We start from the raw sequence: 20,601 nt of genomic DNA on the forward strand, positions 1-20,601 counted from the left end.
TGCAGGCCTGCTCTGCTCTCCACCAAGTCCTTGGTTCTCTGCTCTGATGATTGGACCTCCAGCTATGGGGGTGAGATGTGAGAACTAGGCAGGGGTCCCTCAAAAGAACAGATTCTAGAAGCTGGAGGCTATGCCAGCTTTTCTCTTTCTCATCCTACACCATCATGGTGGGTAAAAGGCATGGTAGAGGAACAGTAAGAGAGAGACCATATTCCTGAGGGCTGGGAGATAAAAACCCTACCTTAAGGAACAGAGGTCAGATACAAAGGTCAATCCAGGAGAGGGGACCTGGACCCAGACCAGAGAGACAAAAAGACAAAGGGAAGTGAGGGGAAAGGAAGGAAGACGCTGGAGGGAAGTGAACAGCAAGGAGAGGAAGGGAGGCCTCACAGTGATGCAGAGCCCTGATGTGATGTGATGTGACAAGGCCGCTTGTCTGCAAGCTGCTTGTCTCTGCAAAAATGCAAGTGATATGAGAGGGAAGCGGGGCATGGCATCAGGAGAGCTCTGACCTCCAGGCTCACCAGCTCACTGCCCCCACCCACTCCTAAGCCCAGCCTGTCCCAAGGGAGCAGCTGCTCCATGCCTCTAAGGCCAGGGCCTAGAGTTCCTGAAAGGATTCCTCACATACAAAGGTGAGAGGAACCAGAGGGGACTGCCCCTTGGGCTAGAAATGTCTGCAAGAAGGCAAGAGGCTCCTTGTGAGCTATGCTACCAAGTATCCAATAAAGTCTCCAACCGCTACTCCCTGGTCTGGGAACCAAGAATGGCAGATACAGTTAGTTGGTGGAGTGAGGATACGAGGTGGCAGGCCACAGTATGTGGAGTTCAGTGGCACCTGATGCCTGTGAAGCCTCCATAAGTCAAGCCGTAGCAGCTTTGGCAGGGAGATCTACGTTGCTGCTGTTTCTGCACTGCCCCTGCCACGCCCTGATTCCTATCACATACCCAAGGCAGGGTACAAGAGTGGGCAACTTTTCTTTTTTCTGTTTTCTAAGTCAAACAGGGCAGTTACAGAAAGAGTCTATGTCTCCCCCAAATCCTCCCAGATAACACCTGCCCCACATGACTTAGGGCTTTCTAGAGAGTTCCCCCAAGCACTCAACAGAGCACCAGTATCCCAGACAACTTAGTAGGAGCCTCAACTTGAGATAGAGACCAAGGAAATAGACAGTGTGAAACCACCTTCCTGTCCCCCCAGCACACACAGGAGAGTCAAGGAGCAGACACCATGCTCCCTGGTCCAGACATCACACGACCCAGCAGCCCGACCTGGCGCCCCACAACCTCAGGCAGGGCTGACTGTTTTTTTCCCAGCCCAGTGCCTGTGCTGGCAGCACCCAGTCCCCGTGGATGTTACGTGTACACACCATAGCCTTTTACTTCTCTGCTCCCCAGTAATGAAAAAGGCTTCTTTTCCCTACCACCCCCCAGAATTTAATTTCACGCCTGGGTCTCATTGATTAATTCTCTCCCCCCTACCCCGCCCCTCCTCCACCACCCTGGCAGCCCCTCTGCTTGTAAATTCTGCCCTGTGCCATGGAATTTGTGTATTTCACATCAATTAAGTGTCACATTGAGTAATTCTTCTCTGGCACTGGCTCTGTTGATCCCAACCAATCAACCATTCCCACTGGGGTGGAGGAGGGGAGAGGACAGCAAGCCTGGCAGGGAAGGCAGATGAGCATCAAATGGCAATCACCCGATGCATCGGTACCTCCTGTGTCTGTGAGCACTGGAGCACACATCCTGCCATGCAGTACCTAGGAAAGTAACATCAGATACGGAGGCACCATAGTCACCTCTGCTGTGTGCAAAGACAATCAGTGCAGAAGTCATGACACTCACGTGAGTCTCAGGACAGACTGGAGAGCATGTAGAACTAGTACTTGGGCCTCCTGAGTCCCAGCCACAAGTAGAGACACAGAAGAGCCTTCTGGAAAGTCCCTTTCCCAGAGATACTCCAGGCCTGACCCCTCTCCAAGAGGCAAGAGCAAAGAGCAGATGGCCCCACTGGTGGAGGGAGGTGTGGGGGGTCAGCAGCTCCCCTGTTCACTCCCAAACAAAATTCAGCATGTTAAATTATTCCATCTGGGGTCCCATCTGCTGAACAAGGGTGAGGACAACCTGCCTTCTGAGCTCTGGTCTACCATGTGGTTTTGGGCCGCTCCCCACACTTCTCTGGTCTCAGTGGCCTGGTCCCTCTGAGTTCTCTGAAGTCACAACACAGCTCTAGTCTATAAAGTCCTCAGCCAAGTTTATCCAGCAAACTTGGCTCATTGGCACACACACACACACACACACACACACACACACACACACACACACACACACACACACAAGAAAGGGAAGGTTCAACAGGCAGGAACCCTGCTCCACGCTGGGCCCAGGAGGGACATCGCAGGTCAACACCGCCTCTAGAAGCCCGACTGTCTTCCAGGAAGATGGATGCCTGGCCTGCGGCAGCTGCTATTAAAAAAAGACAGGTAGCCACAGTTGTGGCCTCAAGGGGCAGAGAGAAGGCTAAGGCCAGGAGCTGGGGGAGGTCCCCTTTCCATCTATGCTGTTTGGCTTCCTGAAGCTTTGCACCTGCATATATTACTGGCTCAAAAAAAATAATTTTACATGTTTTTAAAAAAAAAGAAAGAAAGAAAGAAAAGGAATTGTTTGAAAAGGAAGGAGAAAAAGGAAAATCCACAGGAGTCCAGAGAGAGTGGCAGCAGCTAGGGGGAGGCAAGCATGAGACACCGCTGAGGCTGGCTTGTGAACAATGAGTCAGAGTGGGCTGTACAGAGCAGACTGGCTGGATGTCTGGGTGACCCAGCTTGCCTTAGTGTGGAGTCAGGGTAGGGCAGGCTACAGTCAGGGCTTGGTTGTAGACAGCTTTGTGGGGGTCAGGATAAAAGTCAGAGCTGACAGCTCATGCCTGTGAATTCCTGCACTCAAGAGGCCAAGAGGGGAGGATCAACAAGCCTTTGGGGTAAGCCTGGACTGCTAAGCAGAAAGAAAAGAAGGGTGTGTTAGGGAAAACTGCTTGTCATAGAGGATGCCCTGGGTTTGATCTCAAGCACAAAATAAAGTGGGAATGATGGCGCATACCTGTAATCCCAAGACTCACAGGGTAAAGGCACAAAAACCAGAAATCATGGGGCATTAAGATGGCCCAGTGGTAAAGGTACCGCCACCTGACAACCTGAGTTAGATCCCTAGGGCCCACACAGTGGAAGGAGAGACTCAACTCCTGTAAGTTGTTCTCTAACTTCAACACATAACCCATGTATACCCATGTGCTCAAAAGTGCACGCACACACACACACACACACACACACACACACACACACACACACACACACGCACACGCACACGCACACGCACACCACTGTAATAATTTTTTGAAGTCCAAGGTCATTCTTGGTGATGTAAGACCAACCTTGGCTAGAGACCCTGTCTTTTAAAAAATGGAGGTGTTCTATACAGGAGAATAACTTGGTGACCCCTGACAGCAGAGATGGGACCCAAGGAGCAGAAATTCAGAAACACCTGCCCATGAAAAGTTGGGCTGAGAGAGTAGACAGGAACACCCATAAATGACCCTGACATCTCAGCCACTGGGGCTTGAGTCTTTCACCACAAAGGGGTTACAGCTCCCATGGGTGCTGGCTTCTCTTGGATTTACTCCCAGACTGTTTGGCGCTCTAACATATGCACCAGTTACTCTGAGCCTGCCCAGACTATAAGCAGAAGGCAGAGCAAGGGGCTGAAGAGCTGACTTGGCCATTAAAGGCTAGGCTCATAACCAAAACTTCAAGATAGAGCAGAGTGCCCCAACTGTTTACCCATTTGGGGATGCCCACCAATAACCACAAACTGTAGACATCACTGTCACATCCTGAGACCAGGGTAAAGACAGCTGTCATACATGTCCTTGGTCGTTCTTTCTGACCCTTTGGCTTTGAGCTTTGCCATGTCCTCAGCCACCCTCACAGCCTGGCTCACAAACATTGTTCTCAGGGCTCACCCTGGTCTTGGTATACACGTGGAGGACACGTGTACTCTGGAAATGCTGCCACCCTAAAACCTGCTCTCTATAAGCATGGGGAAGAGGCATCTATCTGGAGGCCTTGCTTCTCTCTCCTTACTCCTATTTCCTCTGTCCAGGATGGCCTCAGTTACTGACCTCTCTTCTTCCAGACCCTGCAGAGTCCATCCCCACTATTCTGGATGGCTTCCACTCCCAGGAAGTGTGGACTGGCCATGCAGTAGAGCTGCCCTGTGCTGCCTCTGGCTACCCCATCCCTGCCATCCGCTGGCTCAAAGATGGCCGGCCCCTCCCTGCTGACAGCCGCTGGGCTAAGCGTATCACAGGGCTGACCATCAGTGATCTGCGCACTGAGGACAGTGGCACCTACATCTGTGAGGTCACCAACACCTTCGGGTCGGCAGAGGCCAACGGCATCCTCACAGTCATCGGTGAGTCTGGAGAGTTCTGCAGCCTTCAGGAGTACTGACCTCTGTGTGATGGAGTGCTGCCACCATACAGGCTGCCCCAAGAGGAGCTCCTAGTGACTGAGAGGGCAGATTATGGCTTGGAGAGGTCACTGGTTTGAACCCGGCCCTGTCTTTCAGTCCTGGCATTAGCAACAGTACCCATGACCTCCAGTCACATGATCTCTTCAGCAGTCAAGCTGACTATGGGGTCTTGTGGGAAGCTCATGAAAGGGAGAGCTCCTAGGCTTCTTAGGGAAGGCTGTCTGGCTGAGGGAGTCAATGCTGATGTTAATCCACAAGGCGGGAATGTGTCTCCACCCAGGGTGACAGTTCAAGTTTTTAAGAATAATTAGCAAGGGTCCCGATCCATCAGACCAGGCACTGAGCAGAGGCAGCCTAGTCAGTTGCACCTGGAGCTGCCATAGATATGGAGTCTGGTCCTTCCCTGTTCTTCCCCACATAGAACCCAGGGGTCCAGGGAGCTATGGAAAGCAGGAAGGCCCTGCAGACCTCTCCTGTTATGAGCCCCAGCGGGCAGACCGAGGCAGTGAAGGCAGAGGAGCTGGTGCCATGGGAGTGCCCTCCATCATCTCTCAGCACCATCCATCCTGACTCTTCAGCTGCCCATATCTGTCAGATGCAGAGGCTCCTTTGAGCTCTAATTTTCTGCCAGCCAGGAGGCCAAGGGGCTGGGATCTGGGACCCCTGAGGACCCCTCCAGGTGTCAGGCAACATTAGCCTGAGCCCCTGAACATTGTAGTCAACAGCATGGCAGTTCCCTGAGGTCATTCCAGTTTGGCAAGGCAGGAGCTATCTAGGGTAACTCTACTCCATCCTCAGCAGAGTCCACTATGCTGTAAAGGTTGGCCAAGGTATCACTCAGCCCCTTGCTACCTTCCTATGAGACCTTCAGGTGTGTCACAGATGCTCCAGAGCTTCTGCTGGCCTTCCAACCTTGAGTTTGGCAGTGAAGGATCCTAACAGTTCCTCCCCTCTTCTTCTAAACACTGTCCAAAATGTTTCATCTAATCCAGGTGCACACCTGTGATCTCAGTACCCAGGAAATAGACAGGAGGATTAGGAGTTTGAGCCTAGGCAAGCTCACAGGCTATGTCACATTGTCACATTCTGTCTCAAAAGCCAAAAGCAACACATACGCGCACGCGCACGCGCGCACACACACACACACACACACACACACACACACACACACACACACACACACACGGGGGGGGGGGGCAAATCAGGAGGTCACACCTACCACAAGCCCTTAAAATATCAGCATGATGGCTGTAGGTGAAGTTGTGGTGTTCACACCTACCCTAGTGCACATCAGTAGGCAGATACACACACAAACACAGGAACAAGCATCCAAAATCCACACATCTATTCCTCAAATTCCCACATGGTTATGGGGTCCATACACCTGCACCAATACACACTTCCCCTCATTGTTTCACACTCCTTGGTTCAGCTACAGGCCGCCACCTCCATATTGTCCACATGTCCACACCACACACACACACACACACACACACACACACACACACATACACACTGGCTTGCTGGAGGCTCGGGCTCAAAAGGAATCGGTACAGCCTTCTCTCATCCTCTACCCTCCAGGCCTGCCATCCCCTCCTGAAAGGTCCCTGGGTTCCTACATTCTTGCAGCCTGAACTGCACAGGAACTTTCAGGTATAGAAATCAGTGAGAGAAGCCAACTTGGGGCTGTCACCCAGTCCACTATCTGGTCAATGATACTCATAGTCCGGGTCTTGGTGGGGACATAATGCTGAGCATATCTCTACTTCCAAGTGGCCCACCATGCAAAGGATGAGAAAAAGGGTACTGAAATGGCAGGCTGCTCAGTATGGCACTGATTATTCCATGGTGGGGAGATAGGAGAGGGACTTAAAGTGGAAGGAGAGGTGAAATCCAGGAAGATTCTCTGGAAGAAGTGACCAGAGGTCAGCAGGAATTAGGCAGAGCATGCTAGGCTTAGAACTTAGGCTCTGCAACCTGAGCATTCCAGGGAAGACAGGAACCACTTATAGGTCATCGATGTTCTAGAGTTATAACCTTAGTGACAGCAGATGAGGGCAAGTGCCCTAGGTCTCTGGGGGTTTTGGATGCCTTGCTGAGTTTGGGGAATCCATGAAAGTTCTGAGCAGGAGGACACTGCATCAAAGAGGTTGCTCCATGGGGGGAAGGGAGGTGATGGAGCCCCACATGCGTGTAAAGGAAGGACATCAGGCTAGCAGGAAGCAGGGGCTAGTGGCATGCATGGGGATGAGAGGCAGCTGATAGGAAGAAGTGTGCCTTCTGATTTCTGAGTGCCTCGTAAATCAAGATCCTAGGCTTCTGGGTGAGTGAAGGGAGCCTGGAAGATCTGCCTAAGCAGAGGGACCCACCTCAGGGAAGTAGAGGCCATCAGAGCAAGACATTCTGCAGAAAATCCTGCCTTGTACCTTGTAAATAAACCGAGGCCCAGAGCAGGGGATTTCCTAGTCTCAAATCTCACCCAGATGTGTTTGCAGAGCTGGGCTCTGACCTCAATCCATCCAGTCACATGCCATCACGGTAAACTCTTTCCTCTCCTCCCACCTCCTTTTATGCCTTCACATCTGCCCGACTTGGCCACTCAGACCCCCTTCATGTGACCCTGACACCAAAGAAGCTGAAGACGGGCATCGGTAGCACGGTCATCCTGTCCTGTGCCCTCACGGGCTCCCCAGAGTTCACCATCCGCTGGTACCGAAACACTGAACTGGTGCTGCCAGGGGAGGCCATCTCCATCCGTGGACTCAGCAATGAAACTCTGCTAATCTCCTCCGCCCAGAAGAGCCACTCGGGAGCCTACCAGTGCTTTGCCACCCGCAAGACCCAGACAGCCCAGGACTTTGCCATCATTGTGCTGGAAGGTGAGTGGGTGTGGGTGGCAAGGCAGAGTAGGGCTGTAGTTCCTGAGAGGCATCAGTCCAGTGCTCAGTGCACACATGGCTGGCACCATGCCCTCCCATCAGCCTTGCAAGAGTCCTGTGCAGAAGTCCTTTTTAATGGCCCCTATTTTGAAGTTGAGGAAATGGAAGCTTTGGCCACATGTCCAGTGAACAAGGGTTTTTAACAATACTATATAGTTATACTATGATATAGTATGGCAATACTATATCATATACTACCTTTGCCCTCAACAGTTACTAGCACTTTCTTAGTAGAGGGGTTTCCTTAGGGTCTTAGAGGTTCTGGGTTTTCCAGAGGCTGTGGTGCCAGAAACCTCTGAACTTTGGAATCCTTTCCAATCTGTGGCCTCTTCCCAACAGGCTGTTTCTAACCAGGGGTCTCCGTTTCCATCCTATTCTCTCTCCTGGTACACCTGCCACCACCCAGGGTCCATCACACAGTACCTCTGGGCATGCTTGTTCACACTGTGCACAGTGCAAGGTGTTTAGCCAAAGACCAGAACTAAATCAAGCTTATATTCCACCTGCCCAGCTATGAACCCCAGCACCAGGCTGAGGACACGGAGGAGATGCTTCTTGCTCGTTAGTACAAAGGGGCCTTCAGGGCTGGCAGGAACCCAGCCTTCCAACAAGTTTAGGTTTAGTGTGTCCCCAGCTGATCCTTTGTACAAAAAAAAATAGCAACAAGCAAATACCACCTCTGTTTTAACAAAGATGCCAAACTCAGGCCTGCAAGGATGGGTCTTTCCTGGTCTCACTACAGGGCCTTTGGGACTCCGTAGCTAGGCAGTTACTGAACCACCGAACCTAAGACCTTGTGCCCCCCACCTCCTGCCCACAGGGCTGTGCACAATAAACCCTAATGCTTGCTCAACCAGTCCCTCACTGCTCTTCCCACAAAATATGCCATCACAGTGCAAGATCCTTCGAAATAGATAGCCATCATCTCAGAAGCCTCCCACTTAGGAGCACCCCACTAGCTAGCTCATTTTTTCAATTGCAAGGGGCAACCTCTTGCCTTCGGTAGACTTCTGGCACTTTAGAGGGTGGCCCTGGAGAGCAGAGACATGGAAAATGAAGCTGGGAGTGGAAAGCAGGAAGGCAGGGCCAGCATAGAGAGGGAAGAGAGGAGGAAAAGGAAGAGCCAGAGGTCACAGGACACTGCCACATCCTCCCAGGCCCAGGAAAACAAGTTCTCCCCAGTTCTAGATAAGTATCTCTTCCATCCAGAGGTAGGGACAGGGCTGGCAGGCTGGCCAGGTCTCTGGTAAACATTGGCATTTGATGTGTAACATTGAAGAATATCAATAACACTATGACATCTGCCCTGCTATTTATTTATTTATTTGTTTATTTATTACTTTATTTTCAGCATCTACTTTTATTATCTTTTTATTTATCTGTTTGTTTGTTTATTTATTTATTTATTTATTTATTTTTGAGACAAGGTCTCACTATGTAGGCCAGGCTGGCTGGCCTTGAACTGGTGGCAATCCTCCAGGCTCAGCCTCCTGCACGCACTATTACTCCAGACATATTTTCATTTTAAATTGACATACAATAAGCATACATATTTATGGGATACTGTGTGTCTAATGCCTTTGTAATCCCTGCCACCAATCCTGTGGGGGAAGATGATCCACCCCCACATTCCACAGTAGGAAGATGGTACATGAAATTAATTGTCTCATCCTCGATTATGTGGTTAGCCAGACTCCCATCACCTCCACCGTCTCTGGGAAACTTGCATTTTAAACCTCAAACTTAAGGTCTTTTGTTAATAGGGCTAAATGCCACTACTCCCTGTCCTTGGCATGGTCAAGTACAAAAACTGCACTCAGACTCCACCCACACATGCCTTCATGCACAGTGTGCCTTCTGAGCCTTGTAGTCTTTATTAATAAATAGAGGAGCATCTTGAATATAGTAATTAATTTAATCTTCACCATGTCCAGAAGACGTGGGAGTAATTGTCATCATCGTTCTTCCCATCAGCCACCAATGAAGCAGCCTGCTCAAAGCCTTGTGTCTCATTCCACGGTAGTAATTGCACCTCATTGGGTTTGTGTATAGCACAAGCCCACACGTGACAGCCCTTTGTCTTTATCCTGGCTGCCACTTTGCCTCCTCCCAGTCACTGGGTGGGTGGCCTGGGGGGATAGTCTCTCTGTGACTCAGTGACCCTGAAGGGGGCTCCTCGCTCCCTGCAGACGGCACGCCCCGCATCGTCTCATCCTTCAGCGAGAAGGTGGTCAACCCCGGGGAGCAGTTCTCACTGATGTGTGCTGCCAAGGGCGCCCCGCCCCCCACGGTCACCTGGGCCCTGGACGACGAGCCCATCGTGCGGGATGGAAGCCACCGCACCAACCAGTACACCATGTCCGACGGCACCACCATCAGCCACATGAACGTCACGGGCCCCCAGATCCGGGATGGGGGCGTGTACCGGTGCACAGCGCGGAACTCGGTGGGCAGTGCTGAATATCAGGCGCGAATAAACGTAAGAGGTGCCTGTCCACATTTAAATATCAGAATAGGCTTTTGAGTTCCTTTGCCATCTTGTGGTCACTGCCATTCTTGTGTGCTTCTTAATAACTGTCATTTTGATTTTAGTGGAGGTTTCTCTCTCCTCTCTCTCTCTCTCTCTCTCTCTCTCTCTCTCTCTCTCTCTCTCTCCTCTCTCTCTCTCTCTCTCTCTCTCTCTCTCTCTCTCTCTCTCTCTCTCTCTGTGACCTTCCCACCACAGTCCCATCAACCATTCTTGTGTGTGAGTGTGTGTCTGGTAGAATCCATCCCATTCTCCTCCCCACCCCCCTTCTCTCCCACAATCTGGCCTGCCCATCCTCCCCACCCCATCCATCCCATCAAACCACTCTGGGCCCCCAGTGCTCTCTGCACCTGCTAGCATCTGCCAGCCCCCAGCAGGGTCTTGAAAGGACAAAGACAGAAGTAGGGCAAACTCAACCTTAATACTAGTGAGCTCCCAGCATTCTCCACAGAGCCAACCCTGAAATGTTCCAGGAGATGTAGACAGCCAGGGGCCTGGAGATCATGTTCTCAACTGCACGGCTCAAGTAGAAGATTGAAATCGGGGCCAGAGTTGGGTGACTCCCAGAGATAGGCAGCCTGAAGGAGTAGGAGAAGGGTCCACAAGGTGCCAGCCCTCCCCTTACCTCAGTTCTCCAAGTTAACATGGTAAGAGCTGTCTCCTCTGATGCCCTATAGCCCTCTCAGTCTGACGGGCCCTCTCTCTGGACCCTACTAATTGCCTCTAACCCAAAGGCAAGAGGACAGGGAAGCCTGTCAGAAATGGACACCAGTCCAGGGGTGCTAACAGTTTCCCTGAGACAGGAAGGGGGTGGAAATGGAGATCATTCTAAACTCACCAGCTGTTCCAGCTCTCCCATCCCATAACAAGTCCGAGGCCACCACAGAGCTACAGAGCCCCGGAAGACTTTCTAGTTCTGTCCTTTCTAGTTCTGCCCCAGAGTTCCCTGCTGCTCTTCAGTTCTTTCCCTTCATGGTGACCTCTAAGCTTCCTTCTCCCACCCCCTCAATGCTTCCTGCCGCCAGCTGAAAATACTCCCACCCCCTGGCAACGTAGTCAGAACCCAGCTTTGCAGCCCTTTCTCGGGTACCCACAACACAATTTCCCTGATTGGAAAAAGACCATGTGGGTTCACATGGCCCAGACCTTCTTCCGGATAGTTGATTACTAAAGGAGAGGTTGTTCGCTATACGAATGCAGTGTGAGCAAGCAGAGAAAAGCATGATATCCCTGCTTCACTATTGACACCTTGATCCTAGTTTCTCCCTAAATAAGCATTCACCTGGCCCAATCCTGGTGGTTCCTGTCGAGGCTGGGAATTGGACTCATAGCCATGTGTGGCTCACACCTGTTTGCGACTATTTCACGATAACAACAGTGAGTTCTGGGGGTCACATGGGTGGCCCCCATCCTGGCCTCTGCACTTAGCTGAGAAAGGCCTCCCTTCCCCAGAGGGAGTCTCAGGGACCAGGCAAGAGAGAAGAGCCCCACCACAAAATGGCACTGGCTCATGGTGCCACCAGCCCCTTCTCTCCACTTTCCCCCACACTCCCCAGGACCCCCCAGCATCCGGGCAATGAGGAACATCACAGCAGTCGCCGGGCGGGACACACTCATCAACTGCAGGGTCATTGGCTACCCTTACTACTCCATCAAGTGGTACAAGGATGCCCTGCTGCTGCCGGATAACCACCGTCAGGTGGTGTTTGAGAATGGAACCCTCAAGCTGACAGACGTGCAGAAGGGCATGGATGAGGGGGAGTACCTGTGCAGTGTTCTCATCCAGCCGCAGCTTTCCATCAGCCAGAGTGTCCACGTGGCCGTCAAAGGTAGGTCCCTCCCCACCTGCAGCCTGCCTGCCTCCCTCCCAGGCAGCTGGTGCAGGTGCCCAGCAGAAGGCAATCCCCAGTGAGTTGAAGCCCAAGGAAGATTGAATGGCCTGGTCTTTAGAAGAAAGGTGACAGAGTGAGGCAGGGGGGATAAAAGAGCAGGGGTTTGAAAGCTTAGCTGTAGACAAGAGGAGGCAGCTTGTTTTCTGGGCAGGGGTTCAGATAAGGGATGGTGGCCTACACTGGGCCACTGATGTCAGGAAGGAGCCACCAGGTACCTAGTAGGGCCCACCCCAGAGAACGGCAGCAGGCCAAGGTAGAGGAAGCATACACCAACCACCCTGGCTCCATCCTGGCCCAGAATGGACACCTCCAGCCTCTGAGATGACATGGGGCAAGACTATGTCCTAGCTCTCTGAGGCCTGGAGCTCAGTTACTAACCCACCACAGCTTTCTGAGTCACCTGATGGGTGACTGGAGCAGGGGTCTAGGTGGATGCTAAATGTCTGTGTCACCCTCTCAGGGGCAAGCCCCTAAGTCTACAGGTACACTGATTTTGAAGGAACAATTCAGAAGCCACTAACCTCTGCTCCCTTGGCTCTGGGATGGTGTAGTTAGGGAGCCCCCAAAAGCATCCTTTGGGATCTACAGGCATGGGGATTGTCTGGAGAGCACCTGGGATGAGGGTCCTGTGGGTTCTAGGGACAGTGGAAGTGGATCCTGCTGGGCCTGACCAGGAAATATGGGAGTACAATGCAGGCCTAAAGAGGACAGGCTAGGAGCCTACCATCAGCTCCAGTTTCCACCTCAAGAACAGAGGGGACATGTAGTGTTTGGAGGGTCACAGAAGAAAGCTAATACCCTTGAGACCAAGGAGGGGCCCCTGTCACCTGGGCGTGTTCCTCCTGAAGGCATCCATCCTGAAGGGCAAACAGGGGAAGCTGAAAAGACCTCTCCTACATATCCAGAAGGGAAGAGATGGAGGGACAATTATTCAGGAAGGGAAAGCTAAGCAAAGGCCAGGGTCCAGGGAAGGAAGACAGATCACAGGCCCAGGCCAAGAAGGGCCAACACATGGGGAGCCCTTGAAGGTCTCAAACCTGGATTCATCCTGCTCTGACCCTGGAAGCAACATCGAATGTGCACAGGGAAAGGGCTGCCTAGGAGAGAAAGTGTTTGAGGGAATACATGCTGTATTTGGTGGTGGTCCTTCAATGGCTTCACAGATGGGAAGGCCCTGGAACCTGACAGTCACAGTGAAAGGTGGAGGAAGCCCTCCTTCCTGAGCTTCTTATCTTTTTGTCATCTGGCTCACCCTGATCAGTTCTCAGGGCCGAGTCACATGCACCCTGGGTACCCGCCCTGCCACCTGTCACAGTGCCAGACGGCACGTGTTTGTTGAACCAATTCTGAGGTATTAGTCTGAGTTGGAGTAACTGATGGGAAGTCACACTGTGAACTCCTAGAACTGGGAGCTTGGTGGCTATCTCAGGCCTGAGAAGGAGAGCTGGGCTACACAGTAGTAGTGCCACCTCCCTGCTTCAGGCTGCAGCAATACCAGGGTGTTTCCTACCTAGTGCTCTTTCTGGGCAGCCCATGAGCCCACAAGTCAGGACCACAATCCCATCCCACAACTGTGCAAATGGACTTGGTGATGATGTGGCACAGCCCCGCCTGCCCTGCTTCCACCCCACTGGGCATCACAGAAGCCTGTATCCATTTCTGTTACAAGCAATGGGCCGAGAGCGCACAGTGTAAACATCACATATTAAAGCGTCTAACCTCTGCTCTGCTCCCTGCGCCCAATGCTCCAGCAAGCATTTGGCTGGGTTTGTCAGCTAAAAGAAAAAAAATAATAAACATAACAGGGCTCCAGCAAGCCTCTGAGTACTCGGAACATTCTGAAAGCTGCTCTCTGCTCATCAATTATTCAGCCCCATTCAGGGAGCGATCAGTCCTAATGAATTGAATCTGATGCATTCAGGCTCAGCGACTCACTGGGCCTGTAGTGATAGTGCAGAGTGACAATGTCTTCCAACCCAAGGAGAGGGGTGGAGAGTGCGTGCACACGTGTGTGTGTGTGTGTGTGTGTGTGTGTGTGTGTGTGTGTGTGTGTGTGTGTGGTATGTGCCTGTGTGTCTGTCTATCTGTATGTATATGTATCTGTCTGTGTGTCTGTCCATCCGTGTGTATACGAAGGTATCTGTGGGGGGGGGGTCTGTGTTTCTGTCTGACTACCTATGTGTGTATCTATGTGTCTATTTGTGTGTATCTGAGTGTGTCTATCTGTGTGTGATACAGGCTTGTGTGCAAACCTTCCAGCTCCTCCTCATCAGGATCTGAAAAAAAAAAAAATATGTAGCCATAGGAGGGGTAAGAGCCCCTGCTTCCTCTCTAGACCAGACACTCATGTAAAGGCCTGGAAGCCAGTTCCCCCACCACTCTGGAAGCTTGGCTCCTCCACCCCCACCCTCTCAGCCCAGCTCCCCCACCTCATTAGAATGCACTTTTGCAGAAGAGCCCATCAAAGCTGATTATGATCACGCTGCTTGATTAGCGGCTGTGCTCTTCCAAGAGCTCCCCAAGGAGGGGGGGGAGGAAGAGCCCCTAGGCATGGCAAGGGGCCCTGGCTCCAGGGAGGGAGGAGTGGGTGCAGGGGTAACACTCCAAACTCCGTGGCTCCTGGACATCAGAAAGTGCATCATGTCAGGGGGATCAGATTGGGACAGGGTGAAGAAAGGGGTGGGGAAGAATGAGACAGGCACCGGAAGCCGGCGATAGTATGTCAAGTCCCCTCCCCAACCCCCAGTTCTCTGTGGGGCCAAGACTGGTGGACCAGGTGCGGCCAAACCCATGCTGCTTTGTGAGCTGGAAAAATAACTGCTGACTCCAGTCCTTCTGGGGACTGCTTGTCTGCTAATGAAATTTTCAATCAGTGAGCCAGGATCAGAACATACCCGACATGCATACACGCGTGTGTGCAGAGAAGTGTGGGCTGCACGTGCGTTTACAAACTACACGCACAATCAAGTGTCAGAAGTAGCACACTGGCCCTCTCATTCTGGGGCAGATTCATGTGCATGCGTGTGAGCAGTTATGTGTGCACAGATGGGTCCTCCTCCGAGACCGCATCCCTGGCCCATGAAAGGCAACTACGGGTGGTTATATGAAACATTGCTCAGGAGCCCCTGCCGAGGCACAGCCAGGCAGGAGAAGCAGAAGATGGATGGATGGAGAGGGATGAGGATGCCCTGAAGATTTCCTGGGCTTGGCACATGCAGCACTGAATGGCAAAGGGAACCAGTCTCAGGGAGGCAGCACTTGTCTCTGGGCTTCTGGAAAGATCCTTAGCAGGAGTGCACATAGAACCAACCTAGACCTGGGGACTTTTGGGACCTCCACAGCTAAAGAAAAATAAGGTGTCATAAAAGGATCTCTTTGTACGAAGACTGAATGTTTTAGTAACCAGGAGCAGGGCCTGCAACTGGGACCTCTTGGCATGATTCTGGGGGGAAATGTCTCCATCCCCACATCTGAGTCTCTGAGAGTCCCTGCAGCTAGAGTGAGGGCATGAGGCACACTCTGACTGCACTGAGGACATGCTGAGTGCCCATGGAGAGCAAGCCAACAGAAGAGGGCCTCGACCCTGCACACAACTCTTATCCTCACATGTTCCTACCCCAGACCCACACACATATGTTTCTATATAGTCAATGCATAGCTTCAGCCATAACTGGAGGAGGATCCTGTGGGGAGCCCTCTCCCACCCCCATGAGTGGCTTGGGATGGGAGGTTCCATGATCTGAAGACTTAAGCTACCCACCTGCCTAAATGCCTGCTATTGCTGGGGTGGTTTGAAAGAAGCCCTGCCAGAACCCACAGGCAGGGGGAGCCACAGGCTCCACAGGTGGAGAATTGCCTACTTCTAATGAGACAACCTCTAGAAAGTGCTCTACTTACAGCCAACCTTCCTGGGGAACACAGGGCAGGGTGGGGATGCAGAGCAAGCAACCTCCTTCAGGGACAGATGGGACGGCTGGTGATGGTGAAGACGATAAGGTTGGGGAAGCATGTTTATTCACTCAGTGACTGGCTGTGCACCTACTACATTCCTGGCAATATTACTGTTTCACTAACACAGCTGTGTTCAAGACACACAAAATTCCCCACCCTCCAGGAACTTGCATCTTAGGGGTAAACAGATGTTGTGTACAGTGTGTAATATTAAATCTAGATCAGGACTGGGGATAAGAGTGCCAAGAGGGAGAGACCTTGTGGTTAGGGAGAGCCTTCCCAAGAAGAGATGGCTGTGATAAAAACTGAAGCAAATTATGCTTGTTTTGAAAGTAATTAGATTTATTGAAACAGAAAACTCAGGATCACATTTGTGAAATTAGTTGGCCTACATCCACCATTTTGTGTGTTTGAGTGTTTGTGTGCATGTGTTGTATACACTCTTATATGTGTGGGCTTATAAGCTGTGCATGTGTGTGGAGGCCAGAAGAGGACATTAGGTGTCCTGCTCTGCCACTCCCTATCTTATTCCCTGGGACAAGACCTCTCACTGAATCTGGAGCTAAGCTTGTGATCGTAAGTCCCAGTGATCATCCTCTCTCTGCCCACAACAGCACTGGAGATGTAGACAAACACCACCACTCCCATAGTTACTGAGATTCGATCTCAAATCCTCATGTTTGTGTGGCAAGCACTCTTAGCCATCTCTCCAGGCCTGAAACCCTGACGTTTTACAGAGAAGGAAGCCAAGGCTCAGAGGCAGAGGCTAGGTGGTTGTGACAAGCCATTTGCCTATGGTCACTTGAGAGAGCAACAGAGTCTGGAATTCAATTGTCCTGACCCCAGACATAGGTCTTTCTTGTGTCCATGCTGTGTGGACAGAGAGGCTCTGACTTCCACAGTGCACACTCTATAAGCAGGTGCAGTAAATAAAAGGCTCAGCTTCAAAGACAGATAATAAGAGACCCTATAAAGCATTTATGGGCTGGGCTGGTGGTCAGCATCTCTTGACACTTCCAAACAAGTGTCTATAAAGGCTTTATGGCAGCCAGATGCTGCATGAGCTGCTGCGATTGCTGCATCTTTGTAGACACACCAGCCTATGGCCCCTGCACTAGTATGATACCTTGCTCCATGAAAGAAGCCCCCAGCTACGTGACACTCCAGGTCATCTACTGCAGAAGTGTAGGGACACAGGGGACAAGCTTGGGTCTGCAGTTGACACTGGTGAAAGCAGATGGTCAGAGACCCCCAACTCCTGAAAAAATGGTTTCCCCTGGGGAAAGATGTGGCTAAAGGATGGATTGTCCTTTCTAGAAATCTGGAACCTTAAAAAAAAAAAAAACATGTTTTCTTATCAAATATTCCCACAACTACTGAGAGTCCCCTTGCCCACAGCACTCATCTTGGAGTGAGCCAGCCTACACAGCAGCCAGGAACTCTAGTTTTCTTCTCCCCCTCTCTGAGGGCTGGAAGAATGCCAGTCTGGAACTACAGTGTCCCAAGCAGCCCTGGTCCTTCCATCATCTGCAAAAGTTGTGTGACTTTTCCTTAGCAGAAGTGAAGAAATGTCTGCTTGCCCCAGATGGGACACTAACAGGCCAAAGAAATTATTATACTCAAGCCTAGCTTAGTGAAGCAGTGGTTTGTTGGGATTATTCACAGAAGCACAGGTTACTTAGAGGAACACCACATCAGGAAAGCTGCATCCCTGGAGCTCGGCAGGAGGTGTCTTCTCTGCCCAGTAACTGTTGGCTACTTTTATTACCTTGGGGAGAGCCTCATGAATCTTGTTTCGTGAAATTCCCTGCTTTTATGAGTGTTCGTCTGTCCTTCCTCTAGGAGGGACTATTTCAATTCAGAGTAAACAGCTATATGCAAGCTGGTGAAGGAGCTTCTGCCACAGTGGCATGACAGAACTTGATGGTGGCTATGTGATGGGGAGTAACTGCTGCACTGGACCTCTGAGGAGTTGTCTAGTCATATGTCACATAGGGCATCAAGGAAACCTGAGCCATCCTGCCCGTATAACTAACCCCCAGCATGGGTGCTGGCTGCTGCTTTTCAGTGGCCTCTCAAGAGATCTTCCAAGCCATTCCACTAACTAGAAAGGAATGGCAGTCCTCAGTGGTCTCTGCCCTTTGGCTCAGCCTGGTTCTTAGTATGCATGTGTGTCAGCTCAAATGCCCAGGGCTCCCTGAGGCTGTGGTCACCCCCAGAGGACACCTGCCTCTCAGTTCTGTGTCTGTGTCCAGGGGGTGTTGGCCCAGTAATCATAAAGGATGGTGTCTAGCCTCTCCCAAAGCTCTCCCTCTACAACTTAGGCAGGGTTCTGCCTCATCGTACACACAGTGGCAATGGCAATGCCTTCACAGGGCAGGCATTTCATAAATATTACATAAATTGACTAGTTAATTGATTAACCTGCCTTAGTAACTTGCACCACTCTCTAAATCCTTCCTTACTGAGAGAGACAGTCTTCCCTGCTGAGCAGTAGTAGCTCCTCACCCAGCATCACTATCTCTGTCTTCTTGCTCTGTCTCCCCTGGAAATGGGTTCAAACGACCCGTGCCTTGGCCACATGTCCTGTTCTCCAGCCCCTGAAGTGCCATTGCTATCACAAACCCCTGCACACAGTCCAGAGGTTCCACAATTGCTAGAGTTGGGTTAGTGCTACAGAAAAGGCCTGGCCCTCGGAAGGACCAAGGAAAAGCTCCAGGCATGCTTACAGAACAGCAGCACCTGGAGAGAAGTTGGGGTTCCTCTTATTCTAGTTGGACCCTCATTTTATATCTACCCTACCCCTGGTCTACCACCCTGAGAAGTGATGTCCAGGCATGCCCTTTTATTTTCATATCTGGTGAGCATTTATTGGGTACCTATTATCTTTACCTAGCAAATACTCTTGTTATACAAGTCTTAGCTCCAAGCCTCAGAGACATGGTAGCAGTCAGGTCTGCACTGCATTTTTTGAAGCAATTGAATCAAAGTCCACAAGGAGGCCTAGAGGTCTAGGTGTGACCTTCACATACACACACACACACACACACACACACACACACACACACACACACACACACACACGAGGGGGCTCACAATGACCTAAAGAGAGCAGTCTCTCTGTGAAGCCTCAATAAAGGATACTGGACCATTGTTAGAGCCTAAGTTTCAGAGGACTCTATATCAAGATTCCCATGGCCCAGCCAGTCTCCCTCAGGACCAGGGGCAATGTCCCACCACAGCCAATAACAGGAACGTGTTGATCTGACCAATGACCAGAGCCCTAGGATATCTTGCTGGAGTCTAGGATCTGGCCAAAGCCAAGGCAGGTCTGGAATCAGATGGGTGAAAGCTGGCTAGTGGATGGGGAGCCCCTAGCAGTGGGTGAGGGCATGCCAGGCATGCTCCCCAAGCAAGGCTCAGGCATGGAACCTCATGATGATAGACCCTTTCCCCCCAAGTGGGGGCAAGGCGGGGTGGCATCAGAAGGCCAGCTAAGGCCCCAATGGAAGTCATGGAAGCAGTACCCCGCCTAAGTGCCATGTCTCTAGACCATCAGCTCTTGGTCAAGAAATACTGCCACACTACCCCACCCTACCAAGGATCCAGAGGAACTATGTACACATCTGGCTGCTTCCTTCTGAACCCTGGAAGTCTGTGGGTCTGCAATGCCTGCCTGTGCACACTGCTGTGGTTGTGGCTTGTGGCTCTGGGTAGGCCTGTGGTGGAATAGCATCACTGGCTTCCAAAGAGGGGTGGGCTGGAGCCTGGGAGAAGGCTGGAGTCTGTGGGCAGCCTTGTAATTTAATTATTTGACTGCAGAAAGGAGCTCTCATCTACTCATGCTCATCCTTGTTAAGCTAATTGTCTGTCTCCTTCATTCTCCTCTCCCCCCATGAGCTAGGGAAGTTGCTGCCGCCTAATTGAGTTATCATAAAGATAATGGCTGATGTTCCCGCCAGTGCCGAGAGAGGAGGATCCATCTCACAGCGACTCAGGCTGCAGACAGGGCCCTCCACCCTCACCCCAGGGGCTGAGATGAGGGCAGCTGGGTGCAGAGAGTTATACCCAAGGAGTCTACCCTTGTGGCCACCTGACAGATAACAGGCTCTGTTTTCACACCCTGGAAGACAAAAGGGCCTGCCTTATAAACATTGTGGTTTTTCCTGAAGAGGTAGCTATTATACCGCTTAGTGAAAAGAACCTTGACTTGGGGAGCAGATAGATCAGGTTTCAAGTCACTTCCCACAACCTACCTCAGTTATGGCTCTTCTGAACTTCAATCTTTCCATCTGTAAAATGGGACCATCAAGCTCCAGGTCCATGGCTAGTAGAAGAATTCAGTGAGATACCTATGCATATATAAAGTTTCTACACGCTGATGACCATGGGGAGGGGCAAGTTAATGAGAAGAGCAGGTTTGGAGACACCTACTTTAGGCAAGTAGTCATGGCGAGGGAAGGAAGACAATCTACACTGGCCTTCCTCACCTCTCCCAGTAGACCTCATCTCCACCTAGCCCAGGCCCCCAAAAGGCTGGGAGATGGATGCCAAGATGAGAAAAACTATACACAAGCTAAACAGTGAGTCAGGAAGCACATGAGCCAAATTCAAGGACCAATCTGAAGGTTGGACAGGTTAAGACAGAGACCGGGAGACCTGGCCTAGGTATGCAGGTGGACAAGAGCCAGGGCAGGGCATGCCCAGGAGATGCTGCATTCAGATGAGAAAAAAGTTCCAGAAACCTGGGGTCTGCCCCAGG

The 20,601-nt window shown here is 51.4% G+C and overlaps 1 protein-coding gene across 1 annotated transcript in view; it reads left to right on the forward strand.

The window, feature by feature from the left end:
• The window catches only part of Dscaml1 (DS cell adhesion molecule like 1), a 308,468-nt gene that overhangs the window by 219,402 nt on the left and 68,465 nt on the right, over positions 1 to 20,601 (forward strand). Inside the window, exons 3-6 of the mRNA XM_035444387.1 lie at positions 4,192 to 4,470; positions 7,134 to 7,409; positions 9,659 to 9,955; positions 11,553 to 11,825. Of these exons, the coding sequence (XP_035300278.1) occupies positions 4,192 to 4,470; positions 7,134 to 7,409; positions 9,659 to 9,955; positions 11,553 to 11,825 (1,125 nt within the window). The remainder of the gene's footprint in view (positions 1 to 4,191; positions 4,471 to 7,133; positions 7,410 to 9,658; positions 9,956 to 11,552; positions 11,826 to 20,601) is intronic.

Source organism: Cricetulus griseus, chromosome 4 (assembly GCF_003668045.3).
Source record: "Cricetulus griseus strain 17A/GY chromosome 4, alternate assembly CriGri-PICRH-1.0, whole genome shotgun sequence".
NCBI lineage: Eukaryota > Metazoa > Chordata > Mammalia > Rodentia > Cricetidae > Cricetulus > Cricetulus griseus.